The sequence below is a fragment of the Ovis canadensis genome, chromosome 26, assembly GCF_042477335.2.
Source record: "Ovis canadensis isolate MfBH-ARS-UI-01 breed Bighorn chromosome 26, ARS-UI_OviCan_v2, whole genome shotgun sequence".
NCBI classification, from domain to species: Eukaryota; Metazoa; Chordata; class Mammalia; order Artiodactyla; family Bovidae; genus Ovis; species Ovis canadensis.
The window spans coordinates 52704526-52725382 of NC_091270.1; the positions used below are offsets into that span (position 1 = coordinate 52704526).

The following is a 20857-nucleotide window of genomic DNA, read 5'->3' on the forward strand; positions in this document are numbered from 1 at the left end:
GACAGTGTTGACATCATTGCAGTCCAGGATTTTTGGTCCTGAAGGGGAGAGGTCTCCAAGGGATGATGATGGGTCTGGAGGAGGGGCTGGTAAACTGAGGACAGCCGCTGGAGAGCAGGTGGGCGGGGACAGCGGCAGAGGACCTGCTGGAGGCCCCAGCCTAGGATTCTGGGATCTGAATCCAAGTTCAGAAGCGATGCTGGCCACCCCAGGGCCTCTGGCCCTGTTGAGGACCTAACTGAGTGGGGGGGGCGGGGGTGCGGGTGGTGGGATTGTGGCAGAGGAGAGCGGGCTGCTCTGCCTGAGATGTGGGAGGAATATGGTTCTTTGTCCAGGAGCAGGAGGCTTGGAACTGGGCAGCCAGGGCACGTAGGGGCTGGGACCAGAGTGGGTGGGGTGGGGACCAGGGTGGGGGACTGGGGTAGGGGTGTCAGTGGGGGATCTGGGCCAGGTGGGAAAGGGATAGCTGAAGAGAAGCTGTCTGATATTTATTTCAAATGCCTGTGGGGCTGGGATGCAAGTTCTCCATCTCTGTGAACCTTTGGCAGAGTCTATAAGTACGGTCCATCTGCGAATGACCACTTGGATGCATTAGAGCAGAAGGCCTGGGCGGAGTACAGAATACACAAACCCAGGGCGGTGAAAGGATTAATTGAAGCTGATGAAACTCCTCTAAGGTGGAAATAATGACCGAGCAGGTACTGTGGAGCCTTCCCGTTTGCTGTCATTGTGCCTTGGGCAGCAGGAGTTGATGCGTGGATAGCGGGGCACAGAGCAGGCAGGCAGGACGCCTGGCAGTGTTGGAAGAGGGGACCATCCCTGCATGCAGCCATCGGCACCAGGCCTGGCAGCCACCAACCCAAGCCTGGCCCACCATCCTGGGCCACTGCGGTGACGGTCACAGAGAAGAGCAACACCCTCCTTCAAGCAGCCGGGGGAAATGCTGAGGCCTCTGGCCAGGCTGATTTGCAAAGGCCCTGGTCAGCGGCATTGGGATCCTCAGGGACAGCACAGGGGCTCGTGGCCCTTTGCCTCCAGCCCTGTTGCCTGGAGGAGGATAAGAGAGCGAAAGCAAAGACAGAAGAATCCAAGGGATCCGGTGAAGACCTCGGCTAGCGTCTTTTTGATTAAATATCTTTTGTAACATGAGTCAGTAAAAAGCTGAAGGTTTTTTTTTTTAAGAAAAAAGCATTAGTGATTGTGGCTCTTGGGGATTAGAAGAGAGTGTGGAGACATAATAGCTGACAGTGGTAAAGAGAAGAGTGACTTGGAAAGGACAGTTAAGAATTGAGCAAAAGCAGGAGCTTAGATGCTGAGGAGCCTGCGGATAGATTCCCAGGAGTAGGATTGCAGGATCATATGGTAACTCCATTTTTAGTTTTTTGAAAGACCTCCATAGCTGTTGCATTAATTTACATTTCCACCAAGTCTGTAAGAAGGTTCCCTTTTTTCCACAGCCTCTCCAGCATTTGTTATTTGTAGACTTTTAAATGATCACTAGCCCCCACTTTAGAGATCATGGTTTTCATTCTGTCTGCCCTCTGATGGATGAGGATAAGAGGCTTGTGCAAGCTTCCTGATGGGGGGACTGGCTATGGGGGAAGCTGGGTCTTGCTCTGGTGGTCAGGGCCATGCTGGGTAAATCTTTAATCCAATTTTCTGCTGATGGGTTAGGCTGTGCTCCCTCCCTGTATTTTGGCCTGAGGGGCCCAGTCCTAGGAGCTCCAGTCTCTATAGTAGGCTATAGATTCTATAGGATGACTTCTTGGTGGCTCAGATGGCAAAGTGTTTGCCTACAATGCCGGAAACCGGGTTGGATCCCTAGGTTGGGAAGATCCCCTGGAGAAGGAAATGGCAACCCACTCCAGTACTCTTGCCTGGAAAACTCTATGGACGGAGGAGCCTGGTAGGCTAGGTTGGCTACGGTCCATGGGGTCACAAAGAGTTGGACATGACTGAGTGGCTTCACTTTCACTTTCTATGGGATAATGGCAACGTCCTCTAAAAGGACTTATGCCAGCATGCTGCACCTCCCCAGACTGCTGCTGCTTGTGACCCTGACCCCATGGCAGGCCACTGTTGACCCAGGCTTCCGCCGGAGACTCCCAAACACTCACAGGAGAGTCAGGCTCAGTCTATTGGGGGGTCAGTGCTCCTTGCTCCTGGGTGCTGGTGCACACAAGGTTTTGTTTGTGCCCTCCAGGAGTCTGTGTTTTCCCAGTCTTAGGGAAGTTCTGTAATAAAATCCTGCTGACCTTCAAAGTCAGATTCCCTGGGGATTCCCAGTCCCTTTACCAGATCGTCAGGTTAGGACGTCTGTTGTGGGGCCTCAAACTTTCGCAACAGCTCAAGAACTTCTTTGATATAATTTGTGGATTGCTCACCCAGCAGCTCTGTAGTGGGGCTAATGTCAACCTAGAGGACTTAAGCCACATGCCACGCCTTCCAGGTCTGCTGCAGCCAGAGGCCCTGTCCCCAGGGGGGGCCGCTGCTGACCCGTGCCTCCGTAGAAGACCCTCCAACACGTGAGTTTGAGCAAACTCTGAGAGATAGTGAAGGACAGGGAAGCCTGGCCTGCTGCAGTCCAAGGGGTTGCAAAGAGCAGGACATGACTGGACAATTTAGCAGCAACAACAATTTAGAGATAAGAAAAGTAAAGCTCAGTGAGGTCCAGTGAACTGCCTCTTCACAAAACCAAAAAAATACAGAGACAGGGTTATAATCACATCTGCGACTCCAGAGACCACTTCTAATCAAATGTTGAAGGTTACAGTACGGTATCACCAGCCTGCCTTGGCCAATTCCCCATTCATTCAGCACATTTTTTATTGAGCGCCTATAATGTTCCAGACACGGAATGCAGCAGTGAACCACATCTCTGCCCCCATGGAGCACAGGTTAAGACCTCAGAACCAAGGTGTACTAAGAAACATCCTACCAGGAAGAACACACACACCCACACACATGGTTTCCCCGCCACTGCGGCCAAGGGACGGGCCACTTCTTCCTCTTTCATTTTAATTTACTGGAATAAAAACCTATGCATGTAAAAATGAAGGGAGCTTACAAACTGATTTCCTCCCGCAGTATCATCCCTCCAAGAAGGGTGACTCAGGGCCCCTAATCCCAGCTCTGTTTCACCCAAGCTTTGAGGCCTGATGGCCAGCTGGCCCGGGTCTCATTCACAGAGGGCGAAGTTGACTGCACGTTCTTCCCTTCCTCACCGCAGCCGGCTCTGCGCTAAGGATGGACCCAAGTTCATTCTCACCGTCAGTCTCTGTCAGCCCACCCTCACCTCTCACCGCCTTCCCTAGAAGAAAGGCAGATGTCTTCACGCCCTCCAACTAAACACGTTTTCCAACCTTTGTGACAAGAGAATTTTTGTTTGTTGCAGGAACGGGTCCTGACTTGCAGACTCTTCTCCCTGCTGGGCTGGGATAAAACAAACTTGGAACGATAATGAAAGAATTGCTGAAGTCACTGAACCAGAGCTGACTCCGAGGCTGGGGGCCTGGGGAATTCCTCCATCTGCCCAGGGGTCTGTTTTATCGCCTTCCTGTCTTTCAATCTGACTTTTCTTACTATGTATGAGTCAGCTTCCAGATTGCTCAGAAAATAGTCCTTTCCTTACTCAAAGGAGCTCAGTTCTGCTTGGTTCTCAAAGATGGAACAAGACGATAGTTCTCTTTGACTTACCCTCTGAAGAAGATTTTTAGTTTAAAATAACCCCCTCGGAAATGGTATCCTTATCAGCAGTGCCGTACGGCCTCTACAGCAGAACAAATTAGCACTGGGCTCTGTATGGCTTGGTCCCCATCTCTCATCACGGTAACTCTCAGGGAGTTGCATGCCTCCAATAAGATTCTAGATGGAAGCTGGAGCCCCTGGTACAGTGGTACCCAGAGTTGTGCCAGGCACTCAGGCTGCTTAGTGCTTCTGGATTATCCAAAATAGCATATTCAGACTCAAAACAGGAAGAGAAAGAAAGATTTTTCCTCTGCATCTGAACATAATTTTCTGTAAACAATCAGCTCACACATCTCTGCTGCTGCTGCTAAGTCGCTTCAGTTATGTCTGACTCTGTGCGACCCCAGAGACGGCGGCCCACCAGGCTTCCCCATCCCTGGGATTCTCTAGGCAAGGACACTGGAGTGGGTTGCCATTTCCTTCTCCAATGCATGAAAGTGAAAAGTGAAAGGGAAGTCGCTCAGTCGTGTCCGACTCCTAGCAACCTCATGGACTGCAGCCTACCAGGCTCCTCCGTCCATAGGATTTTCCAGGCAAGAGTACTGGAGTGGGTTGCCATTGCCTTCTCTGCACTCATCTCTACAACAGGATAAAGACCAGATGTAGGCAGTGAGTACATCTTATCTGGAAGGAATAAGGAGTTTAACAAGATAAACATCTTGGGATGTGATAAAACCCAGAGACGCCTTCCTGGGCTGTCATTATTTTTTTTTTTTTAAATCCAGCAATATGTGACTTATCAGAGAGATTTATGTTCAGCTGAAAACAAAGTTATTTTGAGCTGAGCAAATGAAAATGCTTAAATTACAGTGGCACAGAATGAACTTTTAGCATATCAATGGATGTCTCATTAAATTTCTCAAGGACAGTGATTTTCTGAGGACAGGATTAAAAGGAAATCTTCTGGGATGTCGGACTCTACCTAGGGCCCAGCACCCATAGGAGTTCAAATTTTATTTATAAAAACAAACTTATTTTAAAAATTGATTTATTAAAGAAACAAATTGCACTGAAAACATGTGAGGCACTATTCTAAATGTTTTACAACTATTTACGCATGTTCCTTTCTCTTTCTGCTTTGAGGTCAAGTGTGTTGTTTAGCAGAAGCAATAGCATAAATGCAGAAACTCTGAGCATCCTGGCATGTCTGCGTCAACCCTGGCAGCACTGACCCCTCTGCTCGTGTTGGTGTCTGTTCCTAAGCGTTAACTCCAGACTCAGGCTGTGTCCAGGTCAGAGTTCCTGTCAGGCACGGCTTTTACCATCTCATCATCTGTCTTCATAACAAGCTCCCCAGCCCCTCCCATCTCTGACTTGTGCCCTCTGTTGTTTTCAGGCTGAACCACATAAAACTGCTAATCTTTGTTGCTGATGTTTCAGCTGGTTTCGTTTTATTTTTAAAAAATGATAATTTCATGCAATTCAACCTTATGCTGTCTACATTTTAAAAAATCGAGGTATAGTTGATCTGGGGGCTTCCCAGTGGCTCAGCAGTAAAGAATCTGCCTGCAATTCAGGAGCCACCGGAAATGTAGGTTCGATCCCTGGCTCTGAATTATCCCCTGGAGGAGGGCGTAGCAATCCACTCCAGTATTCTTGCCTGGAGAATCCCACAGACAGAGGAGCCTGGCGGGCTACAGTCCATGGGGGCACAAAGAGTTGGACATGACTGAAGCAACTTAGCACCAAGCACCACAGTTGATTTACAATATTAGTTTCAGGTACACAACATAGTGATTCATAATTTTTACAGATTATACTCTAGCTCAGTTGGTAAAGAAACAGCCTGCACTGCAGGAGACCCTAGTTTGATTCCTGGGTCAGGAAGATCCACTGGAGAAGGGATAAGCTACCCACTCCAGTATTCTTGGGCTTCCCTTGTGGCTCAGCTGGTAAAGAATCTGCCTGCAAATCTAGATCAAGACCTAGATTCGATCCCTGGGTTGGGAAGGCCCCCTGGAGAAGGGAAAGGCTCTCCACTCCAGTATTCTGGCCTGGAGAATTCCATGGATTGTATGGTTCAAGGGGTCACTAAGAGTCGGACATGACTGCGTGACTTTCACTTTTTTCATCAGTTTAGTTCAGTCGCTCAGTCGTGTCCAACTCTTTGTGACCCCATGAATCGCAGCAAGCCAGGCCTCCCTGTCTATCACCATCTCCTGGAGTTCACTCAGACTCCCGTCCATCGAGTCCGTGATGCCATCCAGCCACCTCATCCTGGGTCATCCCCTTCTCCTCCTGCCCCTAGTCTCTCCCAGCATCTTAGTTATTACAAAATATTAGATATATTCCCCATGCTACACAATGTATCCTCATAACTTATTTACCCTCTACATAGTAGTTTGTTAATTCTACCCCTATCATGTCCCTCTCGTCTTCCTTCTTCCTAGTGCTAACCACAAGTTTGTTCTCTTTGTCTGTGATTCTGCTGCTTTTTTGTTATATTCACTAGTTTGTTGTATTTTTTTAGATTCCTCATAGAAGTGATATCATACTCTATTTGCCTTTCTCTGTCTGATGTATTTCACTAAGCATAATGCCCTCCAAGTCCACCCATCAATGTTGCCTGCATTTTAAAGAGCAACGGGCTGCTTGGAGTAGTCTGAGTAACTTGAAGTACCTAAACTCTTTAGGTACCTGAATACCTAAAGTCCCAGAGGTAGTCAACAGCAGTCCCTGGATTTAAAATCCTTCTAAACTTACTAGTATGCTACTTTTAGCTACATATTAAAACCTTGCACTCAAAAACAGCTGCTGGAGTTTGAACATCAGATAATTATCCACTTAAAAGCCTGTGACTTTGGGATGAAGACTTTCTCTCTGTGCTTCAGTCTTATCATCTGTAAAATGGAGATAATAATAATGCAGTACTGTCCAATTTGTAGGGTGGCCTTGAGGACTGGATGAGGAAACCTAAGTACAGATTTAGTGTCAGCCACTTACAAAGGTCTGTCTAGTCAAGACTTCTGGAGAAGGCAATGGCATCCCACTCCAGTACTCTTGCCTGGAAAATCCCATGGACAGAGCAGCCTGGTAGGCTGCAGTCCATGGGGTCACTAGGAGTTGGACACGAATGAGCGACTTCACTTTCACTTTTCACTTTCATGCACTGGAGAAGGAAATGGCAACCCACTCCAGTGTTCTTGCCTGGAGAATCCCAGGGACGGGGAAGCCTGGTGGGCTGCTGTCTCTGGGTCGCACAGAGTCAGACACGACTGAAGTGACGCAGCAGCAGCAGCAGCAGCAGCAGCAGTCAAGACTATGGTTTTTCCAGTAGTCATGTATGGATGTGAGAATTGGACCATAAAGAAAGCTGAGGGCCGAAGAATTGATGCTTTTGAACCGTGGTGTTGGAGAAGACTCTTGAGAGTCCCTTGGACTGCAAAGAGATCCAACAAGTCCATCCTAAAGGAGATCAGTCCTGAATATTCATTGGAAGGACTGATGGCTGAAGCTGAAGCTCCAATACTTTGGTCACCTGATGTGAAGAACTGACTCACTGGAAAAGACCCAGATGCTGGGAAAGATTGAAGGCAGGAGGAGGAGGGGATGACAGAGGATGAGATGAGGGGATGACAGAGGATGAGATGGGTGTATGGCATCACTGATTCGATGGAAGTGAGTTTGAGCAAGCTCCGGGAATTGGTGATGAACAGCTAAGTCTAGCACCCTGCAGTCCAAGGGGTCACAGAGTTGGACCCCACTGAACTGAACTGACCGACTTACTAAGCACTCTATCACTCTGTAAAGTGAGCTATTATCTTCAGATTGCCTTTGATACTTTACCTTTGCTTGAGTAATAATACACACACACACATACACACAATCTTTGTCTGCTAATATGTTGCCCTCGAACTGAGAAACTCAATAATAAACTCAAATCATGATGCCAAGGAGGTCGGAGATGAAGGATTAACAGGCCGAGAGGTAGTCTCACAATTTCCGCCCGTTACTGGGGCTGAACCTCCAGTTTTGCGTTACAGTATTAGATTTTCTCCCCCTCTTCTTAATTTTTTTTAAGAGGGAAGAGGAGGTTGTCACGCCTAGGGACTACAGGTGTGATTTATCATTATCGATCTGAGCCCAGGAGTCTCCAGACCAGGTGAGGGATTACAGCCGGAAAAGCTAGAGCCCCAGGGTAATTCTGGTAAAACGTCCCTAAATCCATCCTGGGGGGGGGGGGGGAGGAGCGGGAAATTCCCCTACTTTAAAGTCTAGGAAGCCTGGTCAGGCTGACCCCGGGGCGGGGCTGCGGGGCAGGTGAGGAAATCCCCATCTTCCCCGTCCCAGAAAGCGCTCAGGTACAAGTCGCACGTCTAAAGCGCACGGGGGCGTTTTCCCCAGGGTCGGTCACCGGACAGGGGCGGGGAAGTCTGGGCCGGCGGCCCCTTTAAGGCCGCGACCCACGTGCCCCGTGACGTCAGAGCAGGAAGTGTTTGAGGAAGTTGGCGCCTGTCTCGCGGCTCTGAGGGCCCCGCGCGTTCATGTCTTCGGGGCGGCGCCCGCGCCCCGCCGCCAGGTGAGTGCCTCTGGCGGGCGCCCCCGCTGTCACCCGCACCCCCGTCTCCGAGGCTCCCAGAGACGCGCGTGACCGGCCCCGAATCCGGGGCTTCCCGGGCGGGGAGGGCTGGGAGGCCCCGGCGGGGTGGTGCCGGGCGGGGGCCCGGAACGCGGCGGTGATTAGTCGGGACCAGCGGGGAGGCGCCGGAGCGGGGGGCGCAGCCCAGGGATCCCCTGGCAGTTCCTGGGTGCGGGGGCGTCCTGTCCTGGGCGGGACCCCCACCCACCCCTTGCTGCTTCGGGGTGAGGTGGATGGGGGGCTGCGAAAGACAGGACTTTGCTGCCCAAACGAAAACCAGACCCAGCCACCTGCTTTTATGTACGGAGATGAAAAATCAGTTCCGATTTTTCTTTACCATCGAAGCGCTGTGGCATCTCTTAATCTTGTCCATCTTCCCACTTTTCCTTAACCATCACCTTTTGTCGCCCCCCTCGCCCCCCACATTGCTTGCAGCGTTAGCAGGACTTCAGTATGAGCTGGTCACCTTCCCTGCCAACCCAGACATGCGGGGCCTGGGAAATGAAAGAGCGGCTTGGGACAGGGGGATTTGGGAACGTCATCCGATGGCACAATCAGGTAGGCACTGTGCTGCTGGGAGGAGCCGGGGGGCGGCAGGGTTAGGGGGTGCAGACTAAGTCTCACCCCCTACCCACCCTGTGAATGGGGCTCACCTTGGCCCTGGGCTTCTTGGGAGAGAAAGGGCCTGGGAAGATAGCCTCAGGTCCCCTAAGCTGACTAGGTTAGTGGTCTCCAAGCTTTACTGACTATGTCACCTAAATAAATAGTAAAAAAAAAAAAATTTAAGTTTTCAGCTTCAAATATATATTTTAAAATTACATATCTTTGCTAACCTAATATTATCACCTACTAATATATTGTGTAGTTGACTCATTGGAAAAGACTCTGATGCTGGGAGGGATTGGGGGCAGGAGGAGAAGGGGATGACAGAGGATGAGATGGCTGGATGGCATCACCGACTCGATGGACATGAGTTTGGGTGAACTCCGGAAGCTGGTAATGGACCGGGAGGCCTGGCGTGCTGCATTTCTTGGGGTCGCGAAGAGTTGGACACAACTGAGCAACTGAACTGAACTGAATATATTGTGTACTAATGTATTAGATGTTATGAAACATGCAAACATGTTTTCACACTTTAGAAAAATCTTAAGTGTAAAAATAATAAACCATTTTTAAATGTTTTAAAAGTTAATTTAAAAACCATTTTAAATACTTAGCAGTTATGGTGTCTTCCCAGTGTTGTTTGCAATACCTCACAGTGAGAGTTATACAGAGGCACGTGAAAATGAGAATTATCGTTGAGGATGGTGGGTGAACATGCACGTTTCAAGTAATCTTTATAATTTGAATTCTTTGGGCCAATTTTACATCTCATAGATCATCATTTTCTTAATGTCTTTGACATGTGAATTTTTCACCCCACAAGCATTAGGGCTTCCATATTCCTGTTTGTCCTGGTGATACATGCACTGAAATTCTCCACAAGAATCTCTTTAAGCCACTCATCCATTTTATGAGAGTCCTTTTATTAAAATCCTGGAATGAAAAGTCAAGTGGGCCTTAGGAAGCATCACTATGAACAAAGCTAGTGGAGGTAATGGAATTCCAGTTGAGCTGTTTCAGATCCTAAAAGAAGATGCTGTTAAAGTACTGTACTCAATATGCCAGCAAATTTGGAAAATTCAGCAGTGGCCATAGGACTGGAAAAGGCCACTTTTCTTTCCAATCTCAAAGAAAGGCAATGCCAAAGAATGTTCAAACTACTGCACAACTACACTCATCTCACACGCTAGCACAATAATGCTCAAAATCCTCCAAGTCAGACTTCAGTAGTACATGAACCATGAATTTGCAGATGTTCAAGCTGGATTTAGAAAAGGGAGAGGAACCTGAGATCAAGTTGCCAACATTCACTGGATCATCGAAAAAGCAAGAGAGTTCCAGAAAAACATCTACTTCTGCTTTATTGACTATGCCAAAGCCTTTGACTCTGTGGATCACAAGAAACTGAGGAAAATTCTGAAAGAGATGGGAATACCAGACCACCTAACCTGCTTCCTGAGAAATCTGTATGCAGGTCAGGAAGCAACAGTTAGAACAGGACATGGAACAACAGACTGTTTCCGAATTGGGAAGGGAGTATATCAAGGCTGTATATTGTCACCATGCCTATTTAACTTATAGTACATCATGAGAAATGCTGGGCTAGATGAATCACAAGCTGGAATCAAGATTGCTGGGAGAAATAATCAATAACCTCAGATATGCAGATGACACTACCCTTACGGCAGAGAGCGAAGAAGAACTAAAGAGCCTCTTGATGAAAGTGAAAGAGGAGAGTGAAAAAGTTGTCTTAAAGCTCAGCATTCAGAAAACTAAGATCATGGCATCCGGTCCCATCACTTCATGGCAAATAGATGGGGAAACAGCGGAAACAGTGTCAGACTTTATTTTGGGGGGGCTTCAAAATCACTGCAGATAGTAATTGCAGCCATGATATTAAAAGATGCTTGCTCCTTGGAAGAAAAGTTACGACCAACCTAGACAACATATTCAAAACCAGAGACATTACTTTGCCAACAAAGGTCTGTCTAGTCAAAGCTATGGTTTTTCCAGTAACCATGTATGGATGTGAAAGTTGGACCATAAAGAAAGCTGAGCGCCAAAGAACTGATGTTTTTGGACTGGGTATTGGAGAGGACTCTTGAGAGTCCCTTGGACTTCAAGAAGATCCAACCAGTCCATCCTAAAGGAGATCAGTCCTGAATATTCATTGGAAGGACGGATCCTGAAGGTGAAATTCCAATACTTTGGCCACCTGATGCGAAGAACTGACTCACTGGAAAAGACCCTTATTCTGGGTAAGATTGAAGGCAGGAGGAGAAGGGGACGCCAGAGGATGAGATGGTTGGATGGCATCACTGACTTGATGGACATGACTTTGAGTAAACTCTGGGAATTGGTAAAGGACAGGGAACCCTGGCGTGCTGCAGTCCATGGGGTTGCAAAGAGTCAGGCACGACTGAGTGGCTGAACTGAACATATTAAAATCGGATGATACTGTCCGTAATTCTACGTAAGTGGGGCGCTCGGAGCCTCCGGCCTGTCCCCACCGGCCCCTGTCCGCCCCTGCTGTTGGAAAGCCCGTTGTCCTCGGGATCCCCCGAGTGTCAGAAGTGGCGCGCAACCTGACAGACACTTTGAGCGTGGTGCTGCTCAGTTAATAGCGGGAGAGCTTCATTTCCTGTGTGTGTTTTTTTTTTTTTTGGATTCCTGTTTTGAGTAACCCCTGCCTATACCCAGTTTGGAGACCTCTGCTCGGAGGAACCCTCACTTACCCTATAGCTAATACTAGCTTCTTAACCCAAAATTCAGACACATTGAAGCCCTTGAGGGAAGGTACCCACTTTTTAATGAAGGGCCTCCAGCATCTTTCTGGATTTGAAGAGATTGTAGATTCCCAGGAGCCTGGCTGCAGCCAGCAGGGAGAGTCATGCTGGCCTCTGGCCAGTCACAACAGAGGTCATCTCAGACCCCCAGCCTCCCCTATCAGCTGGAAGACATGGAGCTCTGAATGGGTGGAGCAGCTCCCAGTGGGTGGAGCAACCCCTAGAGGAACGTGGGGGCCAGAGGACAGTCCTGCAGGTGGTAGTTACTCAAAGTCACCAGGGAAACTCCCAATGCCAGCAAACCCCATGGCTGCGGGGGAAGGGGGGGTGCAGCAGAGCCCTGGCATCAGGATGGAAGAAGCTAGCTCCTTCCCCAGTTCAGTTCAGTTGCTCAGCCGTGTCTGACTCTTTGTGACCCCATGGACTGCAGCACGCCGGGCCTCCCTGTCCCTCACCAACTCCCGGAGCTCAGCTCCTTGCTCAGCCCCACACAGACCTGGGCCGGGGCCTTCAGAGTCTTGGCTCCAGCCCGGGTCCCACTACAGCCTCATCTCAGCTTCCTTGAGAGAGAGTTCTGTCAGGATGGGCCACTGTCTGCTCTCTCCACCCCCGGGGGCCCCCGTGTGCTCTCTCGGCTTGAGGTACGGAGAGAGAGAGAGTGTGTGTGTGTCTTCTATTTCAAATTCCTTCTCCTGTTCAAAAACCTTATTTAACAAAACAAACCGAAAGCCAAGCTCTCCTGCCGTCTGGGGCCCCTGCCCTCCCTGCCTCTGCCCTTTGGGCTCCAGCAGGTCAGTCAGCGAGGCCCACTGGTGGAGTCGGGTCGGTTCTCCCTGAGCTCCTCAGCTTTCCGCGCAGCCCATGTGTCTGTGGAGGAGGGCTCCCATCAGCCCGGACCCTGCCTGCCTTTGGGCCTCTTCCAGTTCCCTCACAGAAACTCTATGTTGTACATAGAGTTTGTTGTACTCTTGGGTGCCCAAGAGTCAGCCACTGTTTGATGAAGGCCTTTTGGAAAAAGGAAAGCACCACTAATGAAGTATTATAAATGTAAGGTCCCAACTATGGTCATCACAGCCTGGGAGAGGGACCCCAGGGCTCTGAGACCTTACACTGGGGGTCGGGAAGGCTGCCCTGGGGGGCATTGCCAGGCGGGAGGAACAAGCAACCTGAGGGTTGGTGGGCGCTGGCCAGGTGGGGAGGGTGAGAAGAGGGTCCAGGCTGAGGGGGCGGCCTGTTCAGAGCCCCTGCTAAGGGTGGGCCCTGGCCATCGGGTGTGAGTGGGTGGGCTGACGGGGGAGCTGGATGCAAGGGAGGCTGATGTGCAGAAGGTGGGTGCTGCTGCAGGGAGCCCTGCTTTGGGTTGGGGGGACACATGGGAAGGGGCCCAGGCAGTGCTGGGCGGGGCAGTCAGCTCTCCCCAAAGACATCCTGATTTCTACCGGGTAACAACTCCCACCTGGCTTATTTCAAACCACTGGCGGCTTGATCACCTTTCTCGCCAAATTCCTGGATATTAGCCGTCAGCTCTTGGGGTGTGGTACTGGGACCCCGCTCACCCTGCCTCGTCCACTGGGGAGACCACTTATGAGGTTTCTGGAGTACTCCAGACGTGAGATTGGATGGGGCTGATGGCTGTGGAGGTGGGCAGATTTAAGAGCTGTTTTCAGGGTAACAAGCGGCAGGAGGTAGGGGTGGGGTGGACGTGAAGGGCTGGGGGGAGGCGTCCAGCGTTCGCAGGTGTGTGGTGAGCACTTGCCCGTGACCTGACTCGTCCAGGAAGCGCTCCAGGTCCTCCCAGGCTGTTCCCCCGTCGGGGAAATCCCTGGGCTGATCTGGGTACTCGGGAGGGTTTTTCATCAGTGTCTACAATCAGAACATGAGCAGCGGGTTCTCTGGGAGACCCCCTTGCCTACCAAGCCTCTGGAAGAAGGCACCCAGGAGAGAGGGGCAGATATGTAACTCCAGTCGGGAGGAGTCACGGACTCTACTGGACGTGACAGTCACACACGTTTTCCTAACACTCCATGTGCCTTGTCCATAAGAGAGAATATTTCTGCTTCCTCAGAGGAGGAGTCACATGAGAGCCCAAGCATTGGCACCCTCATTTGGAAGAGAGACACCTAATGATCAGACCCATGTTTGTGGAGAGCACACTGCGTGGGTGAGACGTTTCGCCTACTTTGTCTCCAGTCCGCATGGCAGCCCCCAGCAGGAGTACTGTTGTTCTTACTTGCATTTTGTATCCGAGGAAACTGAAGTGTAGAGAGGTTAACCCTTCCCAGAGAGGGTGAACCCTCCTAGTAGGTAAAGGAGCCAGAATCGTCTGAACCTGTTCCTCTTTGAATCCCAGCCTCGTGCCTCGTCCACTGGCTTGTGGCTTCTCCAAGGTGGAGATCCAAGGTCAAGGACACCCCCGGGAAGGCTGAGTTTTGTCCACCGTCAGTCTAAACTGTTTGGAAGCACTATAGTGAGAACCCCTGCTTTGGATGACTGAATATGTAGGTCTTCCTTGCTAAGCAGAGACCCTGAGAATGAGTTTCGGAGGGAGGAAGGGCAGTGGAACAAATGACCCCACCCGCCTCCCTGAGTGTTTTGTCGAAGTGTGGGCTTCGACAGTCCCTGCTGTGTGGATACTCTCTTAAATCTTCAGCCCAAGTACTGTCTAGAAGGGCTGGCATTTTCAATAGGATGTTTTGTTAGACACAAAGGGAGAAGGAGAAGACAAGGTGACCTCAGTGACCTCAGCTGCAACCTCTTTCAGGACTGAGAGCTTGCATCACACAGACCCGGGCTTGGGTCCCGGCTCTGGTGTGGGCAGCTTTGGGGCTTTGCGCCACAGCCTCCCACGTAGATTTGGAAGAAGCTAAGATACTGATCCCTTCTGCTGTCAGCCTGTCTGGGCCAAAAGCCTCCAGAGCGCCTTGCAGACATAAGCACTGGCATCCTGGGTCTTAGACGAGTGAGACGCCCCAGGGCGCCTTGCTACTGTCACATCCTCCACGCGCTGGAAAGTACTGCCTGATCCCTGTGGACACACTGGTCACCGCTCGAGAAGTAGGGCCAGCTCTCCCTGTCCCCTCACTAGACGATACTACGCTCGCTGTAGCCTGTCTGTGTCTTCAAATCTTACAGGCTTTGAGCGCTGGCCTGAGCCATCAGGGGTCCATCTTTTTGACGATCCTGACTTACTATGCTCACGCTCTAGTCGAGGGAGTGAAATGGCTACTCAGGAACATATCAAACAGGTGTAAATACGAGCACCAGATTGTGCAGAAATCGTCACAGCTCTTGTTTAGCGAGGGTGTCATTGCCAGGCGTGATGGGTGCCTTATCCATACCGCCTCCTGCGTGCTTGGGTGTGATAGGAGGATCCTCAGGCAGGATTTGATGGGAGGTGGGATATCCCTGCCTGGAGAATCCCGTGGGCAGAGGAGCCTGGCAGGCTTCAGTCTATGGGGTCGTGCAGAGCTGGACGTGCCTGAAGGGCCTTGGCACGGAGCGTGGGCTGCGTGCAGTGTGGAGGGGCAGAGGTGGCAGGTGGCGTGGGGAGAGGAAGGAGGAACGCGCTCCAAGCCCCCGAGAGCCCCACGCTCTGTCTCATTTAACCAATAGCGCCCGAAGGGGCATGGTCACCCCCATCTTGTGGGTAAAGACCTAGAGGCTTAGGTGATGAGGCTGAGGCCGCACGTTAACCAGGTGAGGCGTGAGGGGTCATCGGTGATCTGACCTGTTTCCTCCCGAGCTCCTGTGGCTGGGTCTGGAAACGAAGGGAGTGGGCAGTCAGCCGGCTGGCCTCAGCCTTCTGACTCTGGGCCCTCCTTCCGGAAACACTCCTCTGGGAAGGAGGATCCGAGAAGGAGCACGGAAGGTGTTTCCAGCTCCCCTCTTAGACCACAGAGGCCTGTTGAGTGGTTGCGTTGGTAATAGGAGGTGGCTTCGTGACCCAAGGGTGTGGACAGACCCCTTGGCTCCCTGTTCATGGCCCCCCAGCCATTAGAAAAAGGCCGCCAGGGAGGCCGGCAGCTCCTTCAGAGGCTGGCCTTCAGCTCACTTCTCCTATAGTGCTGTCCAGGGGTCCCAGGAGTCTGGGGGAGCCTGTCCCCCCAAGCTGCCCCCACTTTAGAGTACACTCACCTGTGTACACAAAAGGCAAAAAGGTCGCAGAGACTTGAAGGACCTTCGTAATCAGCTGCCTTCGATGGAGACACCATCCTGGGCCCCTTTCTCTATTTTCTCCAGATATACCACTTTTAAATTTTGTCCCAACTTCCTAGGAGTTGGGTACTGAGATGGTTCGGGCCAAGTCTGGGATTCCAGAGAACTGAGCCAAGACTGAGAGATTCCAGGCCAAATAGTTAGTCATCCATACCCTGCGTGTCATTGCCGCCTGGGGACAGACACCCCCAGAGTTTCAAAATCATCTTCACAGTCTGTTCATGATTAATTGAATTTTGCTTTCCAGAGAACGTTTGTCTTTAGCCACAGAAGGTCCTTCTACCTGGGTTTCTGTTTCAAGTGAAAGGTTAATCATGGAAAGATGGGAATGTCTTAGAGTCCTTCCTAGAGGGTCGCAGGGTAAGAGGTGGCTGTCTGTGTGGGACCCTCAGGCCTGGGAAGGCAGGGTTTTTCCTGACACCGCAGGACCATGCTGAGCTGCCCACTCAGTGTTGGGGCCTGTGCCCACTTAACCCCGTGGTGTGTTCCGTGTTCGCGTCACGAAATTCACTCTCTAGGTTGAGTTTGACTGCTCTTTAGTCTTTAATATCCATCTTCAGCATGGGTCTATTAGTGGATTCTGGGATGGGCCAGGTGGTGGCTGTGTGTGAGCTCCGGTGTGTGTATTGGGCAGGAAATCACAGCTATCTGCAGTCACCCAGGGTATATGCAGGCGGATTCGATAAAGTGCTCCCTGAGGCATGTAGTGTCTGCCCTTTGGGTCTGGCTCATCTCATGTCTTTAAGACTCACATATTTTCTCAGTTATTGTGGCTGTGCAGTGTCTTGCTGCTCGGCCTTTTCTCTCGTTGCAGCAAGTGCGGGCTGCCCTTCCTCGCGGTGCCTGGGCTCCTCGCGGGCTGCCCTTCCTCGCGGTGCCTGGGCTCCTCGCGGGCTGCCCTTCCTCGCGGTGCCTGGGCTCCTCGCGGGCTGCCCTTCCTCGCGGTGCCTGGGCTCCTCGCGGGCTGCCCTTCCTCGCGGTGCCTGGGCTCCTCGCGGGCTGCCCTTCCTCGCGGTGCCTGGGCTCCTCGCGGGCTGCCCTTCCTCGCGGTGCCTGGGCTCCTCGCGGGCTGCCCTTCCTCGCGGTGCCTGGGCTCCTCGCGGGCTGCCCTTCCTCGCGGTGCCTGGGCTCCTCGCGGGCTGCCCTTCCTCGCGGTGCCTGGGCTCCTCGCGGGCTGCCCTTCCTCGCGGTGCCTGGGCTCCTCGCGGGCTGCCCTTCCTCGCGGTGCCTGGGCTCCTCGCGGGCTGCCCTTCCTCGCGGTGCCTGGGCTCCTCGCGGGCTGCCCTTCCTCGCGGTGCCTGGGCTCCTCGCGGGCTGCCCTTCCTCGCGGTGCCTGGGCTCCTCGCGGGCTGCCCTTCCTCGCGGTGCCTGGGCTCCTCGCGGGCTGCCCTTCCTCGCGGTGCCTGGGCTCCTCGCGGGCTGCCCTTCCTCGCGGTGCCTGGGCTCCTCGCGGGCTGCCCTTCCTCGCGGTGCCTGGGCTCCTCGCGGGCTGCCCTTCCTCGCGGTGCCTGGGCTCCTCGCGGGCTGCCCTTCCTCGCGGTGCCTGGGCTCCTCGCGGGCTGCCCTTCCTCGCGGTGCCTGGGCTCCTCGCGGGCTGCCCTTCCTCGCGGTGCCTGGGCTCCTCGCGGGCTGCCCTTCCTCGCGGTGCCTGGGCTCCTCGCGGGCTGCCCTTCCTCGCGGTGCCTGGGCTCCTCGCGGGCTGCCCTTCCTCGCGGTGCCTGGGCTCCTCGCGGGCTGCCCTTCCTCGCGGTGCCTGGGCTCCTCGCGGGCTGCCCTTCCTCGCGGTGCCTGGGCTCCTCGCGGGCTGCCCTTCCTCGCGGTGCCTGGGCTCCTCGCGGGCTGCCCTTCCTCGCGGTGCCTGGGCTCCTCGCGGGCTGCCCTTCCTCGCGGTGCCTGGGCTCCTCGCGGGCTGCCCTTCCTCGCGGTGCCTGGGCTCCTCGCGGGCTGCCCTTCCTCGCGGTGCCTGGGCTCCTCGCGGGCTGCCCTTCCTCGCGGTGCCTGGGCTCCTCGCGGGCTGCCCTTCCTCGCGGTGCCTGGGCTCCTCGCGGGCTGCCCTTCCTCGCGGTGCCTGGGCTCCTCGCGGGCTGCCCTTCCTCGCGGTGCCTGGGCTCCTCGCGGGCTGCCCTTCCTCGCGGTGCCTGGGCTCCTCGCGGGCTGCCCTTCCTCGCGGTGCCTGGGCTCCTCGCGGGCTGCCCTTCCTCGCGGTGCCTGGGCTCCTCGCGGGCTGCCCTTCCTCGCGGTGCCTGGGCTCCTCGCGGGCTGCCCTTCCTCGCGGTGCCTGGGCTCCTCGCGGGCTGCCCTTCCTCGCGGTGCCTGGGCTCCTCGCGGGCTGCCCTTCCTCGCGGTGCCTGGGCTCCTCGCGGGCTGCCCTTCCTCGCGGTGCCTGGGCTCCTCGCGGGCTGCCCTTCCTCGCGGTGCCTGGGCTCCTCGCGGGCTGCCCTTCCTCGCGGTGCCTGGGCTCCTCGCGGGCTGCCCTTCCTCGCGGTGCCTGGGCTCCTCGCGGGCTGCCCTTCCTCGCGGTGCCTGGGCTCCTCGCGGGCTGCCCTTCCTCGCGGTGCCTGGGCTCCTCGCGGGCTGCCCTTCCTCGCGGTGCCTGGGCTCCTCGCGGGCTGCCCTTCCTCGCGGTGCCTGGGCTCCTCGCGGGCTGCCCTTCCTCGCGGTGCCTGGGCTCCTCGCGGGCTGCCCTTCCTCGCGGTGCCTGGGCTCCTCGCGGGCTGCCCTTCCTCGCGGTGCCTGGGCTCCTCGCGGGCTGCCCTTCCTCGCGGTGCCTGGGCTCCTCGCGGGCTGCCCTTCCTCGCGGTGCCTGGGCTCCTCGCGGGCTGCCCTTCCTCGCGGTGCCTGGGCTCCTCGCGGGCTGCCCTTCCTCGCGGTGCCTGGGCTCCTCGCGGGCTGCCCTTCCTCGCGGTGCCTGGGCTCCTCGCGGGCTGCCCTTCCTCGCGGTGCCTGGGCTCCTCGCGGGCTGCCCTTCCTCGCGGTGCCTGGGCTCCTCGCGGGCTGCCCTTCCTCGCGGTGCCTGGGCTCCTCGCGGGCTGCCCTTCCTCGCGGTGCCTGGGCTCCTCGCGGGCTGCCCTTCCTCGCGGTGCCTGGGCTCCTCGCGGGCTGCCCTTCCTCGCGGTGCCTGGGCTCCTCGCGGGCTGCCCTTCCTCGCGGTGCCTGGGCTCCTCGCGGGCTGCCCTTCCTCGCGGTGCCTGGGCTCCTCGCGGGCTGCCCTTCCTCGCGGTGCCTGGGCTCCTCGCGGGCTGCCCTTCCTCGCGGTGCCTGGGCTCCTCGCGGGCTGCCCTTCCTCGCGGTGCCTGGGCTCCTCGCGGGCTGCCCTTCCTCGCGGTGCCTGGGCTCCTCGCGGGCTGCCCTTCCTCGCGGTGCCTGGGCTCCTCGCGGGCTGCCCTTCCTCGCGGTGCCGGGGCTCCTCGCGGGCTGCCCTTCCTCGCGGTGCCTGGGCTCCTCGCGGGCTGCCCTTCCTCGCGGTGCCTGGGCTCCTCGCGGGCTGCCCTTCCTCGCGGTGCCTGGGCTCCTCGCGGGCTGCCCTTCCTCGCGGTGCCTGGGCTCCTCGCGGGCTGCCCTTCCTCGCGGTGCCTGGGCTCCTCGCGGGCTGCCCTTCCTCGCGGTGCCTGGGCTCCTCGCGGGCTGCCCTTCCTCGCGGTGCCTGGGCTCCTCGCGGGCTGCCCTTCCTCGCGGTGCCTGGGCTCCTCGCGGGCTGCCCTTCCTCGCGGTGCCTGGGCTCCTCGCGGGCTGCCCTTCCTCGCGGTGCCTGGGCTCCTCGCGGGCTGCCCTTCCTCGCGGTGCCTGGGCTCCTCGCGGGCTGCCCTTCCTCGCGGTGCCTGGGCTCCTCGCGGGCTGCCCTTCCTCGCGGTGCCTGGGCTCCTCGCGGGCTGCCCTTCCTCGCGGTGCCTGGGCTCCTCGCGGGCTGCCCTTCCTCGCGGTGCCTGGGCTCCTCGCGGGCTGCCCTTCCTCGCGGTGCCTGGGCTCCTCGCGGGCTGCCCTTCCTCGCGGTGCCTGGGCTCCTCGCGGGCTGCCCTTCCTCGCGGTGCCTGGGCTCCTCGCGGGCTGCCCTTCCTCGCGGTGCCTGGGCTCCTCGCGGGCTGCCCTTCCTCGCGGTGCCTGGGCTCCTCGCGGGCTGCCCTTCCTCGCGGTGCCTGGGCTCCTCGCGGGCTGCCCTTCCTCGCGGTGCCTGGGCTCCTCGCGGGCTGCCCTTCCTCGCGGTGCCTGGGCTCCTCGCGGGCTGCCCTTCCTCGCGGTGCCTGGGCTCCTCGCGGGCTGCCCTTCCTCGCGGTGCCTGGGCTCCTCGCGGGCTGCCCTTCCTCGCGGTGCCTGGGCTCCTCGCGGGCTGCCCTTCCTCGCGGTGCCTGGGCTCCTCGCGGGCTGCCCTTCCTCGCGGTGCCTGGGCTCCTCGCGGGCTGCCCTTCCTCGCGGTGCCTGGGCTCCTCGCGGGCTGCCCTTCCTCGCGGTGCCTGGGCTCCTCGCGGGCTGCCCTTCCTCGCGGTGCCTGGGCTCCTCGCGGGCTGCCCTTCATCGCGGTGCCTGGGCTCCTCGCGGGCTGCCCTTCATCGCGGTGCCTGGGCTCCTCGCGGGCTGCCCTTCATCGCGGTGCCTGGGCTCCTCGCGGGCTGCCCTTCATCGCGGTGCCTGGGCTCCTCGCGGGCTGCCCTTCATTGCGGTGCCTGGGCTCCTCGCGGGCTGCCCTTCATTGTGGTGCCTGGGCTTCTCGCTGCGGCAGCTTCTCTTGTTGCGGGGCGCAGGCTCTGGGCACATGGGCTTCAGTAATGGCGCCTCGTGGGCTCTAGACCACAGGCCCAGTAGTTGCGGTGCACGGGCTTAGTTGCTCCACAGCATGTGGGATCTTCCAGGACCAGGGATCGGGCCTGGTGTCCCCTACATTGCAAGGCAGCTCCTTAACCGCTGGTCCACCAGAGAAGCCCTGTCTGTCATC

The 20857-nt window shown here is 55.7% G+C and overlaps 1 protein-coding gene across 2 annotated transcripts in view; it reads left to right on the plus strand.

Annotated features, from left to right (window-relative positions):
• The first annotated feature begins 8030 nt into the window (after positions 1-8030).
• IKBKB (inhibitor of nuclear factor kappa B kinase subunit beta) overlaps positions 8031-20857 on the plus strand; it is a 56412-nt gene continuing 43585 nt past the window's right edge. For both annotated transcript variants that reach the window (XM_069572704.1, XM_069572703.1), the window contains exons 1-2: positions 8031-8266; positions 8762-8884. In XM_069572704.1, the coding sequence (XP_069428805.1) occupies positions 8780-8884 (105 nt within the window). In that variant the 5' untranslated portion in view covers positions 8031-8266; positions 8762-8779. The remainder of the gene's footprint in view (positions 8267-8761; positions 8885-20857) is intronic.